Source organism: Lontra canadensis, unplaced genomic scaffold (assembly GCF_010015895.1).
Source record: "Lontra canadensis isolate GAN:19392208 unplaced genomic scaffold, GSC_riverotter_1.0 scaffold37, whole genome shotgun sequence".
Lineage (NCBI taxonomy): Eukaryota > Metazoa > Chordata > Mammalia > Carnivora > Mustelidae > Lontra > Lontra canadensis.
Window position 1 is genome coordinate 9,464,115 of NW_022631031.1, and position 26,186 is coordinate 9,490,300.

The following is a 26,186-nucleotide window of genomic DNA, read 5'->3' on the forward strand; positions in this document are numbered from 1 at the left end:
GCGGATGTTTCTAAGGTTACTTCAGTTCACAGATTCTATTGATCTGTATAATTAACAGAGGTACATACTTGTTGATACAAAAGCTAAATACCACCTCACCAAATCAAGGGTTAACCTGGCGGGATATATTAAATATCTCCAGAGAAACCAGGATTACAGTTTTTCTAAAGGTGCCTTTGCAATGGAGTATCAGCTCATGGTAAGACCCCATACAGTAGAATATAAACCTAAAAACTTGAGGTCATCCAAGAGAAATTAAAGAACTGTAAGCCAAATGAGGGTTGTGATTAAAAATCTTTTGTGTTTCAAACAACGATGCATGCTGTCATTTAAGCAAATATTTGTAAACTCTGAACAGAGGTCAGTTATGAGAGTCACCAAGGCTTGTCCTTGTGATCGTTTGGGCTGAGTAAGAACACCAAGGCAAAGAACACTAGAGGAGTGTCCGGCATAGAATTAAGAGAATACCAATACTTACAGGGTCAAGTAAGAGGAAGGGTGTTATGAAGGGAACTAGTTATTAACAGAACCAAATGCTACAGAGATGCGGATTTGGCAACCAGTCATCAGTGGCCTTTATCAGGATAGTTTCGCTCCATCATTGAAGTTGCAATTGAGATTACAGTGGATTGAGTGAAACTTCTGCCCAGAAAAGAACCCTGCTGCATTCTTAAATGACTATGTTCTTTTCAGAGTTGTATCATATGTCCCTTCTGAATATATTTGATGCTCCTGATGGGAGAGTATCCCATTAGAAGAGCGACAAAAGCTTTTCTAAATTTCTTAAATGAGACCTCTGATTAATTTGGGCCTTAAAAAGAAAAAATTCTTGAGATTAAGTTTTAAGTCGTTGAAACTTTTTTGTTGTTTTTAAGATTTTACTAGGGAGAGAGGGAGGGAGACTGTGCACAAGTGGAGGGCAGTGGCAAGCAGAGGGAGAAGCAGGCTCCCCCAGCTGAGCTAGATGCAGGACTCGATCCCAGGACTCCGGAATCATGACCTGAGCCAAAGGCAGACTCTTGACTGAGCTACCCAGGCGCCCCTGAAACTGTGTTTTAAATAGAAATTTTGACTATGAAGAGTGGTGTTCAATACTTGTTGACATGTATTTAGCAAAGGCCTGCTATTGCAGGAAACTCAGCAACACAAGACCACACAATTATCCTCAGTAGGGCTTAAGATGGGGAGTTAGTGTGTCTGAAACAAGGACAGATTTCTGGTTCAGTTTGGTAGTCTTTAGTCTTGGGCTCAAGGGCTTAATGGAAGGTATTTTTCAGGTCAGACTCTTTGGCTCATTTACTCACAAGCTTAGCATTTTCAAGCTATGTCCAAGATGACTGACAAGTCTAATTTATTGGCATCTTTTATGAAAGGAGATATTGAAGATTCCCAAGTAGTTTACATTCTAAAAGTTATGGAAAGTCAATACTGTAGAGCTCAATTAAGGTTGAAGCCTAATGTGAAATAATCTTTTAACATGATTTGGTAAAGGGGCAATTAAAGGGTCCAGATTAGAAAAGTATGTTATTTTTATCAACAAGCAGGGTTTCCTTTTTATTAAACACTGAATGTATTTCTGAATTGGATGTATTCTTTAATTCTCTTATTTAGGAACCAGGAAATGGGGCTGGGGGAGGACACCCTACACTGAAATACAGTACTTAACCAGGTTCCTTAAACAGGTCTTGCTGTCTAATCAGAGCCAAGATGTAAGGTGTTTATCCTTCTCTGCTAAAATGGGGCCATGAAAGTGTTAAAATCTTGTAATTCCAGGTCTGTAATTCTGGAAGGAAAATAATTGATACTAAGAAGGCACAACATTATTTAATGTATGTATTGCAAGAACAGAAAGAGCGAGAGAAAGCATCAATACATGTGGAGCGCGGTGGGAAGTTAAAGATCGGGGTCAGCAAAGTGCAGCCTGCTGCCTTATCTTGGAAGGAAAGCTTTATCAGAACACAGCCACACTACTCATTTACATACTGTCTATGGCTGCTTTCATGATACAAACAGCAAAGTTGACTAGTTGTAATGGAGACCCTATGGCCCACAAAGCCAAAAACATTTACTATCTGGCCCTATAAGGAAAAAGCTTGCAGACTCCCTACAGTTAGAATCCTGACCAAAAAGCAAACTGTAAAATACAGCGCAAACACGGGCGAAGTGAGTAAGATTGGAATTTTGAAGACTATTTAATATTGAGACTCAATGAGATGTAAATATAGTATGCTTTTAAAAAAAAAGGGCACATCAAAATTGAATATGATACTTAGGCTATTACTTTCCTTAAAAATTAACTTGGGAGTTGGGTGGGGGGGGCTATAGAAGCTCGTGATTTCATCCTTTGAGAAAAGGTGATGTTCTTTCCCTCTGCCAAAAATAAGTGGACTGAACATTAACCCCAAAGGCCTGCATTTGTATTGAACTTCTTTACTGGACAGGAAAACTCCTCTCTAGGTCCCAGTAACTTCATCATACCCCCCCACCCCCGAATAGGAGGTAGACTCTGTTAACGTGTTTCCCTGAGTACATAAATGGATCTTCTCATAAGATCTCACACACTTGTCTAATGTAGTTCTTGTCCTATAGAACTAGGAAGCACCTAGAAAGTAATAATAGTCCTATCCCAGAAAAAGATAAAATAGCTGATACAAACGTTTTTGTTTGCCATAATATTAAGGTCCATGCAAAAATTGTATGCGGAGCAAATCTTTTGTCCCTGTAACTTTAAGACATATTTTCAAGGCAATAAAAGTATTCTCTCCTTCTATCATGTTGAAGGGAGACAATGCAAAGTGCCATGGATGCATTTTCTTAATCTGCACCACTATGTACCTTCAGTTATCCTGCCCATTCACAATTCCCAATCATTCCTGCTTTTCCAAAACCCACTGAAACAAAGGGCCTGTTGGTTCCCTGCTTGCTTTTCAATGTTTCCGTTGCAAATGGCATGTGATAATTGAGAACATAATACAGCGTGAGGTCATTATCCATCACAGATAACCATTTTTTCCACAAATGAGTCTTCGGTATTTATCTGTTGAATACATATATAGCCGGAGAGAAGAGTCCATAGGCTAAAATGGGAGCTCACATTTTGAATACAGAGTAAGTCACCAGCAGTAACAAAGGGCCAGAAAATAGACTTGGGGTGCCAGTAAGAGTCAGCTACCTTCAGAAGGCACAAATAAGGGCCAAAGTTCAGAATGCCTCCAAAACGCTGCCTGAAATCTGATGTAGGATTCTAACAAACATCTTTAGGTCTGTGAAACAACAAAATCCTAAGAGAGACAAATTTAAAACTGCCCCCAAAAAAAGAGAATCCATACCAATGCATAAAAATCTGTTTCAAATCTCCCTTGCCATGGGTGACGGTAATTCCCTGAGTAGTACTCTTGGAAGAGGACGCAGTTTGTAGACTTGCTCTCCCTTGGAATGACTGAATTGATTGAACGCTTTAGGTGACAATTAAAAATTACTGTGGTAAAATGTACTTTGGAGAATTAATTACCCACGTGTCTATGTAAATGCCAGCATCCCAGTTTAGGGATCCAGGTCTCAGCAAGAGCAGGAAGAGGGTGAGGGTGACAGTTATATACTCAGCTCCATCTTCCACATGAACACACATTTGTGTTGCACATGGTGAAATACAATACACCACTCAACATGCCTCTAACACATACAAAAATCATTAGCAACAAAAGCATCAGATCTATATGATCTTTATTGATGCACTGTTGCACTCCACATCAAGGTATAAACTCTAATGGGGTTTCCTCTAGGTTTTCCATCTTCCTTATATACACTATAAGACACTTAAGATACTAGTGGTGACAAGCCAGCCATTATTTTCAAGTATTTTGCAGTTTGTCACTAAGTACTCCAAGTTAAGCAGATGATTTAAGTTAAAAAAACCTAAAGGCTACTTGCACTGAGATTTCTATAGTCATATTTGCTATAGGTTGGTTTTGGTCATTATGTCTTCAGGTAAGGTCACCTAGGGGCGTAGCAGAGGGCGAGCGGGAAGTCCCAAGGGATGCCACCACGTTCCCTGTGCTTGGCAACACAAACTGCTTGTAAACCAAACTAACTTGTTAACTATAGGCCATTAGGTACTAACAAGCAAAATCATAAAAAAGTTGATGACATCTTTTAATAATCACTTAACTTTGAGCTCAGATTTATGTGCCAGGAATTACATCTGAATATATTTTGTAGTTCCGAATTTCAGTTTTCCCCAATCTTAAATCGTTTATCAAACGGGTTTGAATACTGAAATGAAGTTCAGAAATCCTGGATCCCAAAACTGACTGTAAAATTACTGTAGTAACCTCTCTGGGCATCAGTTCCTTTTTGCTCTCAAAGTTTTAACCTGAAACATTCTACAATTATCTTGCAATATTTTGTGTGTTTTACTGAGTGTTGAGACATGTGCCAAGAAAACAGTCTTTTGCTTATCTTCCACTAATATTCTAAAACATACTTAATTATGCTTAGAAGATTAGTAATTTCTTATTGCCAAACTTTGGTTGTGTTGGGAAAAAGAATCTGGCTGGCAGACAGAAGGTAGTATCACTAGCATGTAAAGGCAACATGCTGTCACACAACCTATTTTCTTATTCACTTTAACAGAATAGATTTGTGGTTCATTTTTTTTTCTTTAGTTCAAAACTCAAAAAAAACTTATGACAAAGGGCTACGACCCAAAGGACCTTTAATTTTCTCATTTAACCATGGATCCAGTAATTTAATTTCCTACACCAGCTTCCAAATATTGGTTGTGATGATCTGCAAAGTGAAAAAGAAAAAAGCTCAAATAGCAATTTTTTCTATACAGTTAAGCATGAATTCTAAATTTTTAATTTTTCTAAATATCATGAGATATTTATGCATAACTTTATCAGTGCTTTTGCTAAGCAAAACAAAAAACTGGTTAACTACAATGGTCCATAAACTTTTAAGCAAAAAACCGAAAACCTATAGATAGAAATGTTTGGTCAATATTACCTTAGCCAAAATGCTCTAGAACATCTCAAACAATAGATTTGGTTTCTTTCTGAAGCAATTACATTTACTCTTTTGCTGATTATTAAATCTGCTTTTTAATCTTGAGCCAAGTGGTCCCAGTCTTAACCTCTCAGAACCATACAGAGTATACCTAATCATTCTGCCACATGACAGCTCTTTTACAATTTTAATACACCAAGCCTTATGTGTTACATGGACAGCCTTCTCCAAACAAAACTCTCATTTCCTTAGTAAAGTCTATCTAGTCATTTCTGATTTCCTTTGTTCTAGTACTACCACCACCACAAAAACCTAAACACACCCAGGTAAGTGTTTTCTCTATTATTATTAAAGTTTCAAAGACTTGAAACATGTATTTACTAATAATTCATTAGTCTGCTAATATGCAATAAAGATGGGATGAAGTAATTTACATTTCTTTTTTTAAACCACTTCCAAAATTATGCACACATGTAAATTAGAGGGGAAATATCTTAATGTCTTCTAAGACCTGCAGAGAATTCCCACAAGTAATAAAGATGAAAAAACAGATGAAATGTTGATTACAAATCACTATTACCTATTAGAGCAGCTCTCCGGGCATCACTAGGAGGTAGTCTGAGTCATTTTATGCACTTCATATAAAGACATAAAACCCAAAAAACCCTAATATTCTGTAATTCAAACTTGTAAACCTGAAGTACAAAGATAATCTGAATTATAAGTTTACAAAGGTGTTCCGCTACCCCTATTAGTCTAAATTAGTACACTTTTAATGCAAAGAAATCTGAATTAAATGTCAGAGTCAACAAAATTCACGAAGCCAGAAGCAAGTTTAGTGCTCACAAGTTTATATTTTTAGGTTTGATAAAGATTCTTGTGTATTTTCTAAATACACAGACAAACAGTTTTGGAAGTTTACATACATGTCTTAGGACACTTATACTAGGTAGGTAAATTACATTTAAAAAAATTGGTCTTCGTAAAAGATCTTCCCAAAGAGCTTTTACAAACAGCAGGCAGAAGAAAGCGTTATGTTTACAGTGTTTAAAATGCTGATTCTCCCATTTCATCTTGGCCTCAACCATCCCTCTCTCTTCAACCCAAAATCTTGTTCTCAATAGCCAGTGTACTCCAAATAAGTACCCAATGTCCTAAAATTCAGGGCTAGAAAACATCTAGTGTGCTTATTCCTAACACATTTTAAACTATCTAGAACAGTTCAACTTCACTTGAAAGCAGGGATACAGCAGGAAAAAAATTTTTCCACTTTAAATCCTGAAGTGACTACAAAAAAACACCTGTTAGTTCTAAGCACATATATTATGTACCATAGTTAAGTTTTAAGGATCTGGGTGACTGAACGGCACAAAAACTGGGGTTCACATCTAGTTCTTCACTTTAAAACCATCCTTTTAAAAATAAAAATGCCACAGCCAATTAATAGCATGTGCTACACTGAGGTCAGGTATCTTATTTATAGTCAAGTGACAAAACTGCTCAATTAAGAGGAAAAGAGTGATAAGGGTATTTGAGGAAGGAAAGATTAGACACTCAAATTCCTAATGTAGATAGTTTACAGGGAAAATAGGTCTCCATAGAGAAACTTCTTTAAAGCACTGAAATTCTACAAAAGTTGTTTAATGAGGCAGTTAATAGAGCCCCCTAAAAAGAGCATGGGCTTCATTCAGAATCAAATCTGGTCAAAACCCAGCTAGCTCTACAACTTAATAGCTGTGTTATATTGGGCAAGTTATATTATGCAGATTTCTTGGAGACTTTCTCTTCCATGAAATGGAGACTGTAGCACCTACCTTATCGGGAATTAGAGAAAATAATGTAAAGCTCAATGGCACATGTAGGCACTAAAAAAAAAAAAAGTAGCTTTTGGAATTTTCAGAAAAATAAATTCTTATGTCAACAAAATCCTAAAAATACACATAAAGCTTACTGCAGTTTTGAAATTTATGACTTTTTAAAACTCCTCTTCCATCACACTTTCCCCCATAACATACTACTCCAGTCATCTTCAGGCCTTTTACACTTCGTTGTATGAATATAGTTTCCCAACCCTGATCCTTTCATCTTGTCTCCTCCCCCTTTCCTCCTGGTTTGCATCTGTTATTGAACGAAGATGTAGTAGGCCTCTACTATGTGTACTGGTGTTTGCAGCACTTTGTGAATTCGCTCGTTCTATCTCCCTCTTCTCCATCAGGATGGCTCTACCAAAACCAGCTAGTGTTTTCCCCACCAAATTTCAAAGCTATTTATTAGTGTTCAGTTTCCCCTTCCTACAGTTTTTTAAGCTCTTAGTTGCTAGGGTGCTACAATTAGCAACATATCTAGTGAATATGAAAAATGAGGGCCAGTAAGAACGACAAAGCAGGGACCATATGGAAGTAACTGTCTCTGAGAATCCTAAGAAAGATTACATGATCTTAATTTATATGAGAGGGTCTGTTACTAGAGTAAATAGCAAAGAAAACAGTTTATATTTTTCCTCTTCATTAAAATTACAAGCTCTAAAATAGGTTTCATTTAAAATATAAGTTACAAGAGAAAAATTCAGCAAATGTGTAACACATAATTCTGCCAGGGCTCCACAGACAAAATTATGAGTATTCCATTGTCACCTCTGAGACCAATCGTAAGTTCTTAGTATCTATCAACTTCCTGAAATTGTACTGTAAGTCAGAAAAAGAATATACTTTAAAAAAAAAAAAATAGAAACGTCCAGTAGTATACCTTAGTACTAAAACTATTTTTTAAAAAGACCTAGAAGGGAAAAGGCAGTCCCTCGAGATCATGAAACAAATAAGTTAGGCAGTCAGCAAGTAGAAAAATCTGTCAATTCTGTTTCTGGTAAAATGTTTACTTTAAAGAAGAAATTTTTATATAGGCTGAGGCTAATATATTCGAGTATAAACATTCCTTTGGATTACCTTTCTAAAAACAAACTTTTAAAGTATATTTCAGTTGACTAAAAATATAGCCAAATCTGTCACAACACAACATAAAAGGTAATGGACAATTATAGAATATTTTAAATTAACAGTAATAAGCCATCTACATCAAACTTTGTTTCCAACTAAAACCAAAACAAAATCACAACAATCCCGTAGTGTACCAAGTGTGTATTTCAATTTACTGTATGCAGTCTAACAAAAATTTGGTCATAATTTACCAGATATACATAAATGATTTAAGTAGTAAAAGAAAATTCAGTTTAAAGAGTGTAAGTTCATATCTTGAGGAAAAGTAAAAGTACATTAAGAATGTAAAGCCAAGTCCAGTTTCTATGTAATAAGTGAACTGTAGTCTAATAAAGCAGATTTAGGTGATTTTCAGATATATATCTTTTCTCTTTAATATATATTTATATATAGACAGATCTACCAATTGTAAACTATGGTTTATTTTAAAGGAGGGGGATAAATGGGATGAAAGAAATCTTTATACTATACTTACATATTCACAAAGCAGAACATTTTAAGTTTAAAATACTTTTTCATTCATAGTATCTTTGCCCAACTAACGCCTACTTTGGACCCCACCAGAATGACATTATACTCGTTTGTCTAGAACACGGAGAATAAGATGTACTCTTCAGTCTTAAACAAAAATCAAACCAAACTATTCCCGTCAATTTTACAGTTACGTAGAAACTACAATCAAGTTTGGATGACAGAAGATGTATCTAAGCCTGTAACCGTACTTTTATCTTGATTCATCCTAGCAGAAACATCCATGTCTAACATGAAATCATTACACTACCGAAATCTGAGACAATGAGAAAGTTTGTCTCTTAAAAAAAAGTATGAACTTTGCAACTTTGATCAGATGGAGCACCAAATGATTATGTCTGTCAAAGTGTACCTTGCAATTTTTTCCACACAAATAGCATAATTTAGTAACCTGATATAAAATAGGAAAATATACTCAATTTCTATTAAAAGAAAGCTGAAAATAGGATATCCCTCCATCTTATATAATATACAGTATGTTCCTGATAAATGTCATGCATGTTAATATTATGTGAAATGCTGCTGTCAGTTTAACAATCAGCTAATTCATCCGTCATCAGACTCAATAAATCTGACCATTTCAATTTAATATATCACTCCTTGTACCCTAAAGAATTTAATTAACAGAATAATTGTAAAGCCTCTCAATATTTTATTTGTTAAGACTTTTGCAGACAGTTGAATCATGGTGACTACCAGAAAGACTATCTATGAAGATGTAGTAAAACTTTGAGGAACTGAAAAAATATTTATCTATCATAATTTCAAAACGCTCAATATCCCAGTAAGTATCAAACAAAAGAGAATGCACTTTTTATGTTATTTTTAATGATAAAAAGGGCACAGGAGTAAAAACCTGATGTTTCACTTATATTGCATAACAAGCTAACCAAACTGGACATGGAGGTCAAATTAGGAAACAAATCATTTTACTTATTGTTTCTATGACTTTTCTTTTGATTAGATTTCTGTCTTTTCGAATAGGACTGAGGTATAGTACACTGGCAAAAATATAAAGAGGCAAACAAGAATAGTGCCAAAGTAACAGATACCCAAAACCGAATACCATGTCAGAAAACGTCATGTAATAACCATTTATCAGATTAGAGCAGCAGGAGAAAGTTACTTCTAAATCATAATCATTTTAGTGGTATTTGTCAACTTCGCCACATTAACTTTGCAACATCATTTCTTCATTTGTGAAGTAGTAAAATTCATGTCAAAAAGGAAAGGGGGAATGGAGGAAGTCAGTTAGTTCATTCCAATAAATTACCTCTCCAGTTCTTATAAACATGCCCATCAGCACAAAATTGAGAAATAATACCTAAACTAGAAGAGACTTGGTTTAAGTTATGTAGCAAATTAAAATGGAAAAATACAGGAAAGTAGAACCAATGGGGTTGAAAAGGCCCCTCACTGAAAATCTGTATTAAAAAAAAAATAAAATTAATAAAAATAAAAATAGAAACAAAACTCTACTAGTACAAACTAGCCTGAGTGGTTTGATGGACAGAGTAATTGGGTCAGCTGTCACTGTAGTCTTATAAATGGATTTTCTTCATTCATGTTAAAGGACACATGAATGTAAGCTCTTTAAAGATAGGTACAATATATTCGTAGGACCCAAATAGTTACTGTATATCCTATAAATAAAAAATATTTTTACTTTGATAACTGACTGAAGATGTGGGGACTCCATGTAATCCAACCACAAGGTTGTTTGCTGTACAGTCCTGTGCAAATATAAAAAAAAAATTTCTTTTTTTGCTATAAGGCTTTTTGACCCTACAGTTTTCACAGCAACATAACTACCATCCAGCATGTACCATATTTTGCAAGCCTTCAAGTTCAACAATTCAAATTGTCGATTCATATTATGTCCAAATGCAGCATCCTTGAGGAGTATAGGTCAGTTAATCATCTAGAGACATACAAACATCTCCTGATTCATCCCACCGAGATGGATCATTCTGATCTTCTCCATCATCAACCAGCTCTTCATCAGCTTCTCCTACTTCATTCTCTTCATATTCTTCATCCCGAGGGAAATCTGTATCCTGTCCCTGATCTACACCTTCTTGCCCTCCTGGCTGTGATTTATCTGCACAGTCTACACAAACACCATAGCGTCGAGATCCATGTCTTATTCCAACACTGGCTGCTAACATGAAGATCTTCTTACACACCATACATTTGTATTTTTTATCCTTTTTATGCACCTAATTAAAGGGGGGAAAAATCCAATATAAGGACAATATAGACAATAATGCGTTTGAACCATTCAATTAAACCACCCATTTAACAGTAAGTGAATGTATGCTTTTGTTTTTCTGTACGAAGTTCGTTCATAAATCAATCTTTGTTTAAAGCAATTTATTTAACAACCAACCTTCCCTAAATTTCAGGTAACCATGTTAATAAAATACCTTAAACTTCACTGACATAAATACATTTTATCTCAAAGACCAGTTATATATATTAAAGTTACTTACCAGGGAATGTCTTTTCACATGTTCTCTGCGAGTAAACAGTTTTCCACAAATATCACAGCTAAATGATCTGACTCCCGTATGAATGAGCAAATGCCTTTTTAGTGTTCGTCTGTATTTGGCTACATAGCTACAATGAGGGCATTTTAACTTGTTCATGATTAGAGATGATTCACCTTTAAGAATTAAAAAGAACACACACACACAAAAGCAATTATATAGTAAACAAAATTTGCTATCAAAAGCTTGTCTATACCTAAGAATAGGGATTATCATAGGACTGCCAGTATCTTGATTTTTTAAAACCCAGGACATGGAAGCTTTTAATTGTGAAAAATCATTTTAAAATTCCAGTAGATGTTTAGTTGACTAATACTTGCCATTTTCCCAAGTTTCTTGTTTTGGCCAAGATTCCGGCAATAATCCATACTTGAAATCGTTTGAAGCACCTGGTATCAATCCATACTTGAAATCATTTGAAGTACCTGGCAGCAATCCATACTTGAAATCACTTGAAGGGCCAGGCATCAGGCCGTACTTGAAATCATGTGAGGTACCTAATACAATTGAAAAGTGATTCTGATGTAATGATGGTAATGAAGATCTGTCTATTACCAAAATTTGAAGAAACCCAGAAAATAACTTTATTGTATATTATGATTATGACAGCTTATTATAAATAGCTAGATAAAAAATCTCTACATTATAGTCTGAAACAGAAATGTCTTCATACTTCATTATCATAATACCCTAATTGGCAAGCATCTTAAATAGAACTAAAATTTAAAATACAACCATAGGGAGAGAAAAATTCGGTAAAATATATTTCAATAATATTTAACAGTGTGTGGACCACATGAAACTACTCTTTTATACTGAATTTCAAACATATTCAAGCCGAACGCTCTCTTAATTGTCGCCCTATAGCAGAGCTTTGGAACAGGAGGGTAGTCCCCTTACTGTCACCAAAATAATCACATAATCTTGTTTTAAAACTTAATAGTATAGAAAAATGGACTAAGAATGAAAAATATAAATACTAGGAATTACAAATGCAAGGTTCTTGTTGTATTATACCCTTGCTTGTTGTTTCAGACACACTGGACCCTCGTGGGGTTCACCAAAACCTCTTTCTAACTCCATCCTTAAATAAATGAAAATTGAAAAGGTAGAATTAAAATAATCAATGTCCCTTAAGGAATCTGTACCTGAGGATCTTCAGACTAGCGAAGATAAAAATTACCTCCTCTGCATAGCATTCCCTCACCTCCCCCCCTTTTTAAAAGATTTTATGTTTCAGTAATCTCTACACCCAAAAGTGAGGATCCAACTTACAGCCCTGAGATCAAGAGTCGCATGCTCCAGGATGAGCCAGCCAGGCGCCCCCTGGATAGGATTCCTTCTGGAATATATAGGTCTTTACCTGGATCCAGGAATCCTCTTGGCAATGTAAACATTCAGAATTCTCCATAGCTAGCTATTGCCACCCTGATCCAATCAACCATGAACTCTTGCCTGTGGATTATTTTCAATAGCCATCAGAGCCATCCCAGTTCGTAACTGTTGCCCTCTTACAGTTTGCTCTCAACACACCAATTAGAAATTGTTTCAGAACTTTTAAGTGAGAACCTGGCACTTAAAAGCCTTCAAGGACTACCCATCTCAAACATAAAACCCCCAAAGACTGACAGTATGTTATACAGACTTACCTAAATCTAGCCCTCTATCTAACCACCCCCTTGGGTCACTCTGCTTCAGGCATACTGGCCTCTGTACTGTTCCTTCATGGAAAAATGGCTCCCTCTGCAAGACCTTTGTACTTTCCTCTGCCTGAACACTGCTTTCCAGGCTATATGCTAGATTATTTGTGCAGTAATTTACTAATTTTCCTTCCATGAAAACTATGGATTTTATAAAGAATGCTTGCCAAAATAGGTTTTCTAAAAATTCATTTTCCTCCATCTATCTGCCAGATGCCCTACTTCTCTTAAAAATTAAAATAACTTGGGCGCCTGGGTGGCTCAGTGGGTTAAGCCGCTGCCTTCGGCTCAGGTCATGATCTCAGGGTCCTGGGATCGAGTCCCGCATCGGGCTCTCTGCTTAGCAGGGAGCCTGCTTCACCCTCTCTCTCTGCCTGCCTCTCTGCCTACTTGTGATCTCTCTCTGTCAAATAAATAAATTAAAAAAAAAAATCTAAAAAAAAAAAAAATTAAAATAACTTAATATTTCCTCTTTGGTGAAAAGTATCAATACCCAACAATGCAAACAGGTCCCTAAGTTATTTAAAAATTTCATTACTAATAATGTAAATTGTTTTATACTTAGAATACCTTCACCCATTTTTTAAATGTTAGGAAAGCCTTCTGACTTTGTAATTATATAATTAAACTACAATCTGTTTTTGTTTGAGGGAAAGTTTTCGGAATCCTCAAGTGAGACACCGTATCTGTGGAGTGGGGGGCGGACAGGGGATGGAAATTAGGACAGGGGTAGTAGCCTGTGAACACGAATCTATCAATTTTCAGCTTTACATTTTTAAACAAAGCTTGAGCTTTGACTCATAGCTCTTGATCAAATCAGTGCAAAAAAGTTAAGCTCTGAGAGCAAGGGCTGTGCCTGTTTTACTCACCTTTGTATTTCTAATGTCCAATTCAAAGTATACACCCCTTCAGTTATTTGTTGAGTAACTGTTATCTAGCAAATACTAACACATATGTTTTTTTGACTTGCTCAAGATACTTGTGAAAAACTACTGCCAGAAATTAAGTTGGATATGTTAAGACCCTCAAGTTAGTATTATCATTACATTTAAGAACAGAATAGCCCTAAAATAATTTATAGGGGGCACCTGAGTGGCTAAGTCAGTTAAACATCTACCTTTAGCTCAGGTCCATGTCAGGGTCCTGGGATCAAGCCCCACACATAAGACTCCCTTCTCAGTGGGGAGTCTGCTTCTCCCTCACCCCCTACCACTCCCCCTACTCATGATTGCACTCAGATAAAAAAAATCTTTAAAAAAATTAAAAACTGATCACCCAAAATTCAGAATTAGAAGTTCCTAATACTTGAAATTCTATGTTTCTCTGGATAACCTAAAGCACAGATTAATAAAAAGCATCCATGGTAACAGGAGACAGCGCATCTAGAATACAAAATGGTAACTCAAAAAACCTCATCCCAAACTTCTTTCATCTGGCCAAATTCTTTATACAGTAGAGGTTACTTATTTAGAAGTATATAAGCAGATTGACAAAGGTATTGCTTTTGTAATTCAATCACTGAAAGACCATTAAGGTCATTCAAGTTCTACTTGAAAACTGTGCTCACTGCTCAGTAGTATCCTTCAGGGTACGTTCTTCCATAACGGCAAACTAAAAAGAAAGCAGCGTTCTTTTGAAGTCAGAATCAGAAGACAAAGGCTGGTCTCAGTTGCAAAAACAAAAATGGATCAAAATGTCCCCTAAACAGAAATGACTCTAAATCGAGTTTACTTTTTTTGAAAAGGAGATGAATTTTATGGACCCCGCGCCACTGAAAATATTTATGTGGGGAAATGAAAGCTGTGTATGAATTCACATACCCTGTCTAAACCCATTCTTCAACCAGATTTCTAAACCAAAAATAAAATACCTTGTACTACTCATGATTTTTTGTACCAGGAAAAAGTCTTCAAAATTCAACCTATATGGATCTGTAAATGGCTCATTTCAAAACTTTCTGTAAATTAGTTTCCACAATTAAGAGAAACCACCTTAAGGCAATTTCTTTCCTTCAAAATTACATGGCTTAACTGTGGTCAGTGCATACTATATTCAGAAGCCTGTGAAAATGGAGTACCCCTAAGCTGCCCCCCTCCCCATCAATTTTTTAAAGAATTCCAAGGCTATGAGAAGTTTAATCTATGAACATCTATATCCCTTTGTGTATCTTTGACAAATGTTAGTTTTGCCACATGGGCTTTCTATGAATCCACACACCTTTTATGTATTATTTGAAAATCTTTACATCATTGCTTCACCCCTCAATATAGCAAGTATCTTCTAGAACTTTCTCCTACATAACCACAGTATCTTTATCACATCTGAGAAATTTAAAATTGTCCATCATTTAATCCATACTATTCATTCAAATTCCCAACTTTTCCCCAAATGCCCCCTAGTCATTTTAGAACCCTGATGTCATCAAGACTGACAAGGCATTTAGTTGGTTTGCTCCAATCTAGTGGTTCCTCTGCTTGTTTTTCATGACATTAACATTTTAAAATCCAGAGTAGCTGGATTTGTGTAGACCAGTCTGATGTTCTCCCCCCTCATGATTAGATTTGGGTTAAACCTTTTGGCAAGAATATTACATGAGTGATGATGTGTGGTGGCTAGTGCATTATGACAAGAGGCATGGTATTTCCAATTTTTTTTATTATAAAGCAATCTTTCCCTCTTTGTAACTGAAGTAATCTATGAAATTATATGGAGACCATGTGAATATGCTATTACAACAGCCTTTTTGCCCAATCATTGTGATAAGCCCATCAATAGTGGCTTAACATCCACAGATGATCTTGAATTATCTCCTGTGGGGTATTTTTTTCAATTGTCATTCTGTACTTATTAGCTTGGCATTCTTCTCTAAAGAAAGCTTTTTCTGTTCCCAATTTATTTATACTCATGTTGTTCTCTGGAATATCTACGGACTCTCTGCCTGTATGTGTAGGATACTCCCCCCAAAGTACAACTGATAGAAATATTGCTATTTAGAATTAACATTTTCTATCTCCATTACCAACCATACTTTTATTTTACATCAATGTCAGTCAAATACATTAATCAACTATTTGGATGATGACCATTTTCATGCTACGTATGTACTAGCAGAAAGTCACCAGCTCTATTAATTACTTGATATTTAAGAATTTTTAAAGCCCTAAATAAGTGGCTCCCTCAAACAATAATGAACACCCTTCCATTTGTATTATCAGGCTTCCAAAGTCTTATCATAAACACAGCTAACACAGGTTTAAGGTATTTACATTTAATACTCTCCTTTAGGGGAAAGAAATTGCAACAGGTCCTTAATCATGCACACAAACACTTCCCCATCTTCAAATCCTCTTATAATATACTCTTACTAAAATCCTACTGTACCTACCAGCATCACCTCCATCCTGACTGGAGCCGGCTTCAGCCAATAAATTTGTGTTCACATTCCTATCACAATCTGGCCCTGAGAGTAGAGCACCATCCAGATCTGAAAAGGAGATGTAGAATAATCTGTTATTTACAACCACACTACAGCCATCATCAACCACTCCTTTCTTGGTACCGTTTCTTATGGAGACTAAATAGAAAAATATCTGCACGTTATAGTATCTACTATGTGCTTAATGCTATTAAGGCACAAAACCCTAAGACATGGTTTCAACCACAAGAACAAATACACTCAACAGTAAGAAGAGTATACTGGGTAAGAATAAGCTTTAAGAGGCAGGGTGAATTAGGTTACTGGCTATGTGAGGATATGCCTCAGCTTCCTGGTATATGCTTCCAACCACATCATAGATTTGATACAGAAATTAAATTAGGGGCATCTGGGTGGCTCAGTCGGCTGAGGCTGCCCGCTGCCTTTGCCACAGGTCATGATCTCAGGCTCCTGGGATCGACTCCCACATTAGGCTCCCTGCTCAGAGGGGAGTTTGCTTCTCTTCTCCCTCTGCTGTACCCCCCCTGCTAGTGCTCTCTTGCTCTCAAATAAGTAAATAAAATCTTTAAAAAAAGAGATTAGATAATGCAAGTCAAGTGTTACAAATTAAGGAGTTTGGCACCCAATGACAGCTGCTACTGTTGGTATTAAGTACTAGATGTGTAAAACATTACTGTTTCTGTATTGATTCAGAAGTGAAAAAGACAAATTAAAGCTAGAAGAGTAGACTTAAGAGAAGAACTAATTCCTTAATCTTGAAGTATGGAAAGGATGTGAGAGGCAGCTTAAAAGAAAAGATACACTAATGAGACGAATACTTTTGGTTACAATCTGTTTTCTTTTGAATCTGTTCCATTCCTTCTGTTTCTCCACCACTGCCTTAATTCAGGTACCCATCACCATTCTCTTGGATTAATGAATACTGAAATAGTTTCTTGTTCTCCTTGCTTCAAAATACAGTGCTAGTACTTATATTCATCATGCCAGAAAGATTCTCCTAAAACATAAATCCTAAGTTGCTCCCTTAATTTAAAATCTTCAATGGTTCACCACAGCGTTTAGGTTTACCTTCAAACTCCGTAGTTTAGAATACAGGGTCCTAATATTCGTCGGGCTCCTACTAGTGCACCTAGCATCATCCCACTGGTACTATCTACTCCCCCAAATTGAAAGTATCTGAAGACAGGGCGCCTGGGCGGCTCAGTTGGTTAAGCGTCTGCCTTCAAATCAGGTTATGAACCCAGGATGTTGGGGTCAGTACCAGGTTGGGCTCCCTGCTCCACAGCGAGTACTCTTCTCCCTCCGCCCCTCCTCCCACTCGACCTCTCAAATATATAAATAGAATCTTTAAAAAAGTATATGGAGACATTTTTAAAATGCCACTTTTTATGAACAATCTGTCCTCTGTCATAAGTCTCAAAAAAAAAAAAAAAAACCCAAAGAAGAAAAAACACACGAATTCCTTTTTACGTATACAGCAGGTACTTGATTCAAAAAACAATTGATGGTGGGCAAATAAAACCGTGGTACATTTATACAACAGAATACCACCCAATAATGGTTCTAGTGCATAGTTACAAAACCCCAAAACACTAAATAGTTCTAGCTCTTATATTCTAATGGGCCAGTAGGATTACATAATTGCATAATGAAGGAGAGAAAGAACAGTATAAATGATCCTCAAGCAGGCATAATTAAGAGCACTAAAGGCCATGGTAAAGATTTTGGCCTTTAATCTAAAACCAGTGAAAGGATTTTAAACAAAGTATTAATCTCATTTACCTTTTAAAGACTATGGCTGGTATTGTATGAATGATTAAAGGAGATCAAAAGGAGAAGCAGGGAGACTAGTTAGGAAGCTATTTTAGAAATCCAGATGAGAACCAGTAGTGGCCTTGACTTGGTTGATGGCAACAGCAAATGGAAGAAAGTAGTTGTGGAAGAAGAACTGACAGTGCTTGGTGAGACTGAATATGGGAGAGGCAGGGTTTGAAAGTAATGTGGGAAGCTTCCATCCTATACTAATACTAATGAAAGAGGACCAGTAGGGCGCCTGGGTGGCTCAGTGGGTTAAAGCCTCTGCCTTCAGCTCAGGTCATGATCCCAGGATCCTGGGATAGAGCCCCGCATCAGGCTCTCTGTTCAGCAGGGAGTCTGCTTCCTCCTCTCTCTCTCTGCCTGCCTCTCTGCCTACTTGTGATCTCTGTCAAATAAATAAATAAAATCTTAAAAAAAAGAAGAAGAAAAAAAATTATAAAAGAGGACCAGTTTTAGGTAGTTATGAAGACACAGTCTGACACACCTAACAAAGAGGAATTTATATGTTTGGAGTAGGAATAGTAGGTTAAATGGGTAAACACTAGATACTACCTGGGACCAAGTCTCAGCTCTGTCATATCCCAGCTATGTGACAGTTGTGAAGCAGGTTATTTTGCTTTTTAAATGCAGTGGTCCTCAAAGTGTAGTTCCCAAATCTGCACCATGGGCATTACCCAGGAACTTGCTAGAAATGTAAAATTTCAGGCCCCATCCCAACCTACAGAATCAGATACTGTGGAAGTGGGGCCTAGAAATCTGCACTTTATAAAGCCTTCTAGGTGATTCTGATGCTTACTAAAGATTGAGAACTGTTTTATTGTAAGAGTAGGGAAATTATCAGGGAAAGATCTATGCACTTTATTATTATCCAAATGATAATAAAGAAAAGCACTCAGCTCTACCTGGTATGTAACAAACACTCAAAATTTTAATTTTTTTTTTCGTTTAAGCTCCTAAGTGGAGAAATTAGCACCAAAGGCTATACAGATATAATGCTTAAACTGGTAATAAAAATGAGTTGTCAGAATGTGTGTGGTAAATAAGGCCATGGAATTAAACAGATGAGACTATGAGAAAAAAAACTATGACCAGTATGCTGAGGAATCCTAGCATTTAAGAAACCAGAAAATGATACAGATTTTAAGGAAGGAGTTATTTCAAGAAGTAGCCCATCATAACAATGCTGCCAAAAATTTAAGCTAGGGACTGAAACATGCAATACTTTCATTCAACAAATGCTGAACACCTAGGAGGTCACTGGTGATCTCAGAGCAAGTGACACTGGTATATCAGTGGGGCAAGGTGAAAAAACTAAGAGTGGCCTATATTGTGAATAAAGATGAAGAATTACATAATATAAACTGAGAAATTTGGTTGCAAAGGGGGAGACACAGAGTAAGAGTGTTTTTTTAAAAGGTGAAGTAATAAACATTTAAATGCTGAAATGAAATCACTAAGAAAGGGACAAGTTAAAAGTACTGAAGAAATTCAAAGAGAAGGATTCTGGAATCCTGAAGCAAATGTGTGGGTCTTTAGGAGACAGCAAAGACAATCAACATATAGAGAGAAGTTTGAAGACAAGTTACTTAAGGACAGCATCTACCACCACCATACAGGGAAAATAAAAGCTGAAGAGTAAAAAGTGAGATTATTGCCTAGAGTAAATGGCTTGGAAGTCAGGAGAATGAAAAAGTACTTCAGGTGGAGAAGAGCAACAGCAGAGAGACTCCCTTACCTGTCCCCTGAGAGGAGGGGTACTCATTAGGTTTTATTTTCCCAGCACTCATCATGACAAGATACTTTTTTTCTAAGATTTTTATTTATTTGATAAAAAGAGACAGAAGGAGGAAGAGCACAGAGGAAGAAACAGATGCCCTGCTGAGCAGAGAGCCTGACTCTAGCCTTGATCCCAGGACCCTGAGATCATGACCTGAAAATGAAGGCAGAGCTTAATCAACTGAGCCACCCAGGCACCCTGACAAAATGCTTTTCAAATAAATGTTGGTTTGAATATTCTTCTCTCTGCAACCTCTATTAGTAGTTTCGTTTTAATTAATGGTATTTAAAGAATACTTTTTCAGTTTTCTGGTCTATAGTAACACTAAAACATAACCACAAACTGAAAATGATTAACTGAAATTTAGTGGCTTTATTTTCCTATGAAAAGCTGAATATATTTCCAAAATAAATTTAAATCAATATTCAACAACTGTACTAGGTTTCCCAGTATCTTTTTAAATATTTTATTTATTTATTCGACAGAGAGAGAGAGAGAGATCACAAGTAGGCAGAGAGGCAGGCAGAGAGAGGGGGAAGCAGGCTCCTCGCCGAGCAGAGAGCCCGAAGCGGGGCTCGATCCCAGGACCCTGAGATTATGACCCGAGCCTAAGGCAGAGGCTTAACCCACTGAGCCACCCAGGCGCCCCTCCCAGTATCTTTTTAAAAACTCATTATTCCAGGTGCACCTGGGTGGCTGAGCTGGTTAAGAATCTGCCTTTGGCTCAGGTCACTAATCTGAGTCCTGGGATCGAGCCCCACATCAGGCTCTCTGCTCAGCCAGGAGCCTGCTTCTCCTTCTGCATCTCTTCCAGCTCATGCTCTCTCTCTCAAGTAAAATCTTAGGGGGAAAAAAAAAGTCACTATTCTAGAGTGTACTGTCTGTTCAGAGGGCACTTCTTAAAATTCTGCCAAGTGGATTTGTAAATACAGGCAGGCTGCTTCTATTTATGTAATATTCTATAGTGATTTGTTGAAGGCTTCCTCAGCTAGTTCTTAAAATAGACATTTCCTGTCTCCTAACCCTACCCCTTTAGTATCAGAATTTAACTTGTGATCTTTAATCCTATACTAAGCACGGAACACCTCAACCTGAAAGCTTAACAGATGACAAATATATTCTTCCTTTGTACCGTGTTTTTTTCTCAAACTCTTTTGAAAGGTATCAGTTATTGGTATCAAAAACAAATCTCAGAACAGGTGAGCTCTTCTAGGTTGACAGTAACTTTCATAAAGAGCACACTTAACTCAGGAATCAATACATCCTATCACGGTTGTAGCTTATTTGAAATCAGCCAAACTGCATAGAAACTCATTTTAATCAGCTGATGTTAAGTGGGATAGAAGTAAGGCAACTAACCATTCACTTGAAATAGAAATGAATTTTGCTTCCCTAGGAAGTGAAAGCAGTAACTCTTGGTCATCATCTTTTTCTCCAAATTATAGGATTAAATAATAAATTCTTCTATACTTGGTTTTTGACGTTCGTGACCTTTCTATGGAAATCCTTCACTTCATTTAAACTTAGCAAAAAGGCCTAAGATATCTCTGCTAACAACAAAAGACCTTTCTGAAGAGCTATTAAAACAGTTTCAGGAGGTAACAATGATCTACCAAAGCTATGGACCTGGCACATACCGAGTAATAAACCCGAAACAACAACAAAACCCCACAATCTGCAATGCTAGAAATAAAAGCGAAGAAGTCAAGTACACCCATCTTTAATTTAGTTTCCTAGTGATATTTCATATACTTTTTTGCTAAATGAAAAAATAAACCTTACACTCTGGGATAAACCAACACTCACTTTACTAACTTCTTTATTTAATAAAACCATTTCCAAAATCTTAAGTGTACGAAGATATCAGCTATTCTTGTTCTTTATAGTTCATACATTTTTGTTTATCCTTGAAAGCAGTCTTCTCTTCAGGTTCATTTTAAAAGAATTCAGATTAACCATATTTTGCACGTTTTTTAAAAAGACTTCTTATTCATGGATTTTTAAAAAACCAGATTAACATGTGATGGAAAGAAAAGGAATGATAAAGCAAATCTCAGTTCCTACTCCTCAAAATTTTAACTATCGACTTTATTTTCCTCACATAAAAAAGAGTTTGCACACTTCACAAAGCTGCTATGAAAAGTGACATCAGTATACTGAGTAAAATGTAAAGTAGAATATAAATATAGGTGTCATTAAGTGAGGTTAATCTTGGTGCCTGTGGTTACAGGTTTCCCTGGGATCACAGGTTAGCAGTGCTTCCAGATCATCTGGTAGGGAGTAGCACAGCACCTGACTCGAAGTGCTAACAGAACTAAGTTGGGAAGAAGGTTTCCCTGATTTTCTTTTGGTTCTCAAAATTCCAAACATGAGGCAGGTGCAGACCAACTTAGATTTTCTTAAGGGTGATTGGGTGGGTCAGTCATTAAGCGGCTGCCTTCAGCTCAGGTCATGATCCCAGGGTCCTGGGATCGAGCCCTGCTTGCCATCAGCCTGCTTCTACATCCCTCCCTGCCCGACACCCCCCGCCCCCAGCACTGTGTTCCCTCTCTCGCTGTCTGTCAAATAAATAAAATCTTTTTAAAAAATCATTTAAAAATTTTTTTTTCTTAAAAGACAAATATTCTTAAGAATGAAATGAGAGAAGAAAGAAATCAAGGTTTTAGAAATAACTCCATTGCACAAAGCTCAAGAGACTCAGTAAGATCTTTCCCCACTTTCATTTTCACTTAAATATATACCAACATCAAGTTTCTCTTCTCTGAAGACAGTTTCAGAACTATTTTGTTTTTCATAAACAGGTATAATTTTTCTTCTTTACTCACTGTGATCTGTTTTTTTCTACTTTTCACTGGACTAACTTCACTTGCAAATACATACATTATATAAAGCATCCCTGACAGTTCCTACAGCAGCCTAGAGACTCAACATATAGTAGTTTCCATTCACACCCCACTGACTCAAGTGACTGCCCCATCTCAGACTAAGCTCTGTTTCTTCTTTGCACTACCCAAACAAGGCTGTTATTTCTGCTCTCATTAGTCCTTAAAAGGTCTATCCAGATCACTCCCCCAACTTTAATCCACGAACACCCTCCAAATGTTTTTTCCCAAAGGCAAGTATAAACAGACCTAATCTCTAGTTAAAAATCTCCCATGGCCTCAGTATGTAAAAATCCACAAATTTACCATGCAGAACAAAGAGAATCACAACTTGGCTCTTATGTATCTATGCAACCTCATTCCCTATTACATTCTTTCTATTCTTTAACCTGCTTGCCCTGACTTCCTGCCACCTTGTAGTCAGTGAATGCCCTTCTCCCTCCCTCTCCTGGGAAACTCCTACACAAGATCCAATTCTTATCACTGCCGTCTCTATATAGCTTTCACCAAGTCTCCCATTGCACCCCTTGCCGTACTTACTATTTTAACATTGGTCACATGACACTGGGTATGTTTCTACCCCACAGCAATCCTATTATGAACAAGTTCCAGGTAAGGAACTCCTCAATCTTGACATGTGGCAAGATGCTTACTTTTGGGGGGATTTAAAAAAAATTTAATCACTAAATTTCCTATTATGATGTGGAAAGATATTCTGGTATCCCAGGAAAGTAGCATTTGATTATAATGTAACTTTTCTGGAAATGTAAAATGATGAATGAAGACTTAAGACACCCCCAGAATATTAAGATGATGTCAGAAATTAAAATTTCAGTTTTACAGATCTCTCAACAATCTACACTTAAAGGGTTTAGATAACTTGATATTGTGAGCAGGCAGAACTCAAAAAATGCTTTTGTAAAACTAGTCCACAGGCTTCTTCAACACCAGGTCTGGCCACACAGATTATTTCTTTAGTGTTTGTAACCTGTAGGTAATAATGAGTACCTTCATCTCTTGGGATAAATATGGCAGATAGGGAAGGAAAGGAACACTTGGCAGAAGAAAAGTAAAGAAGGGTAAAAAGATGTCAGAATATTCCTACTACCGGGGTGCCTGGGTGCCTCGGTGGGTTAGCCTCTGTCTTCGGCTCAGGTCATGATCTCAGGTCCTGGGATTGAGCCCCGCATCGGGCTCTCTGCTCAGCAGGGAGCCTGCTTCTCTCTCTCTCTCTAACTGCCTCTCTACTTGTGATCTCTGTCAAATAAATAAAATCTTAAAAAAAAAAAAAAAAAAAAAGAATATTCCTACTACCTACGGTCATCCTCTTAAGATTAAACATTGGAAAATTCTTATGTATATTTTATAGCCCATAAAGTACTGCTGGACCTTTATTTTTTAAAATGAACATCAGGCTTTCAAACTACCATTTAATACCCAATTCTAACAGTTTCTGAAGGAAAGTGATTTAACATTGCCATTTGTAGCGCATCCTTCATACATCCAACCAAAAGGATGCCTGAAAGGTAGAGGAGAACATCTGGAACCCCCTAAGATAAAAGAACAAAGAAAAACTAATCCAGATCCATAAATTTATCTGAAATGCTTAGAGTAAGATGTAGGATGCAGTAATTTTCAGATTTTAGAAAATAGTAACTACAATACTCCCAGTGGGGTCTAGGGTAGCATCCTATAATCAGAACAGTATTTCTGCACAAAACATGAATATTCACATTTAAAGAAATGAGTAAAAGATATAAATAGCTGGTTTTGCTGCTGAGGATTGGGTTTTGTTGCCAAAATGATTAAGAAAAAGCTCTGGATAGTTTTTACTCATTTCAAGATGCCAGAATTATGAAATTTTTCTTTCTGCCCATTAGTGTCATAATGTGGGATACACTCAAGGCTAGTTACAGTCAAGTAAAACTGAGTTGAAAGCCCACATCTCCTTAAACAAAGCCAAGTTCCATGGTTTTTAAACATATTTTAAATAGTTTATACAGTAAATTTATAGGACATGGTCAAAGTATTAGTGTCAAATGTAATGGCCAGTTTTCAAAATTATAAAAATTTAATCATTTAGAAAGCATTTTAGGATTCTGCAACATCTGAAAGTAATGTCAAGTATCAATTATCATCCAAAACATAGAAGAGCGTAAGTGCTGGATAGAACTCTAAAGAGTTGACTATAAATAGAATAATTCATTGCTTCAAATATGACTCATTAGAATATCTTAAAGATATTCAGCTCGGGCTTTCTGTTCAAGGTTGTCTTCTAAATATTCAAATTATGTGCTTTTTAACCAAAAGGCAAATATATAAACTGAAACTGTAAAATGAAACCTGATTTCAACTCTACTTGTAAGGATTAATAAAAATTTGCTAATGTTTTAATACTGTTTTCCCCAGAAGTATAGATGAAAGCAAGGAACTTTTAGGGGCGCCTGGGTGGCTCAGTGGGTTAAAGCCTCTGCCTTCGGCTCAGGTCATGATCTCCGGGTCTGGAATCAAGCCCCATGTTAGGCTCTCTGCTCAGCAGGGAGCCTGCTTCCCCCTCTCTCTGCTTGCCTCTCTGCCTACTTGTGATCTGTCAAATAAATAAATAAAATCTTAAAAAAATAGTCTATTTAAAAAAATAATAACAACTCTAAATTCTTTGCTCAAGTAAAATCACCTTGCATCTGAATATTGTATGACATTAAGAAAAAAAATCATCTATACAGAATTTTATCAGCTTGTATTATTAAAGATAAAAAAAATCAATTATATAATCTACTGCTTCGTTTACTAAAAACGTTTTTGAGGATATTATTTATTATGCTACATGGTATCAACTATATAAAAACCCAAAATTCAGTACCAGAAAAGTTTATCATCTTCCAGAACTGGCATGTTTCCTCCTTTGAGAGGCTGCTTAGCATCTTAGAGCCAATTAAAAGCTTAATTAGGACAACTATATTAACACTCTCTACTAGCACACTTAACTTCTTTATTGCTGTTATGTTATTTGTTTTCCTGATGTTTCTTGTCATTTAAAAAATGTCTGTTCAAAATGAATTATATATGCACGCAAAAATTAAATCTATGTGTACACATGCAGAGCAGTTATTTACAATGGGTGCAACTTGTGTGGCTGACATAATTGAAAAATCTAGATTCAGAAAATAATCCCAGAGCATCAAAAGATCAACAGTAAGATTAACACGTGACTTGCTCTGATTAAAGGCAACAGCATGTGGGAACACACTCTGTAAAACAACATAGGTATTATGTTTACTCCTATAATTCCTAATCTCGTCTCGTATCTTTAAATACTTTATTTGGCAGACATTCGTTTTCTGGTTGTGTATCAGTAAAACAAGGATTTGAAATTTTTATACTACCAGAGAAACCCATTAATAACACCTCTTTTCCTATTTTATTACCTAGAATTTTTTTTTCTGACAGTTTTAATTTTCCCATAAACTCCAATAAAACAGTAAAAAGGACAGAA

General features: G+C 36.4%; 1 protein-coding gene across 4 annotated transcripts in view; it reads right to left on the reverse strand.

The window, feature by feature from the left end:
* Positions 1-8,126: 8,126 nt before the first annotated feature.
* Positions 8,127-26,186, reverse strand: part of ZBTB10 (zinc finger and BTB domain containing 10) — a 34,315-nt gene continuing 16,255 nt past the window's right edge. For 2 of the 4 annotated variants that reach the window (XM_032869133.1, XM_032869130.1), the window contains exons 3-6: positions 16,166-16,264; positions 11,401-11,577; positions 11,024-11,196; positions 8,127-10,750 (exon numbers count right to left, since the gene is read on the reverse strand). In XM_032869133.1, coding sequence (XP_032725024.1) covers positions 10,445-10,750; positions 11,024-11,196; positions 11,401-11,577; positions 16,166-16,264 — 755 coding nt within the window. In that variant the 3' untranslated portion in view covers positions 8,127-10,444. The remainder of the gene's footprint in view (positions 10,751-11,023; positions 11,197-11,400; positions 11,578-16,165; positions 16,265-26,186) is intronic. The other 2 variants (XM_032869131.1, XM_032869132.1) reach the window with 2 other exon arrangements.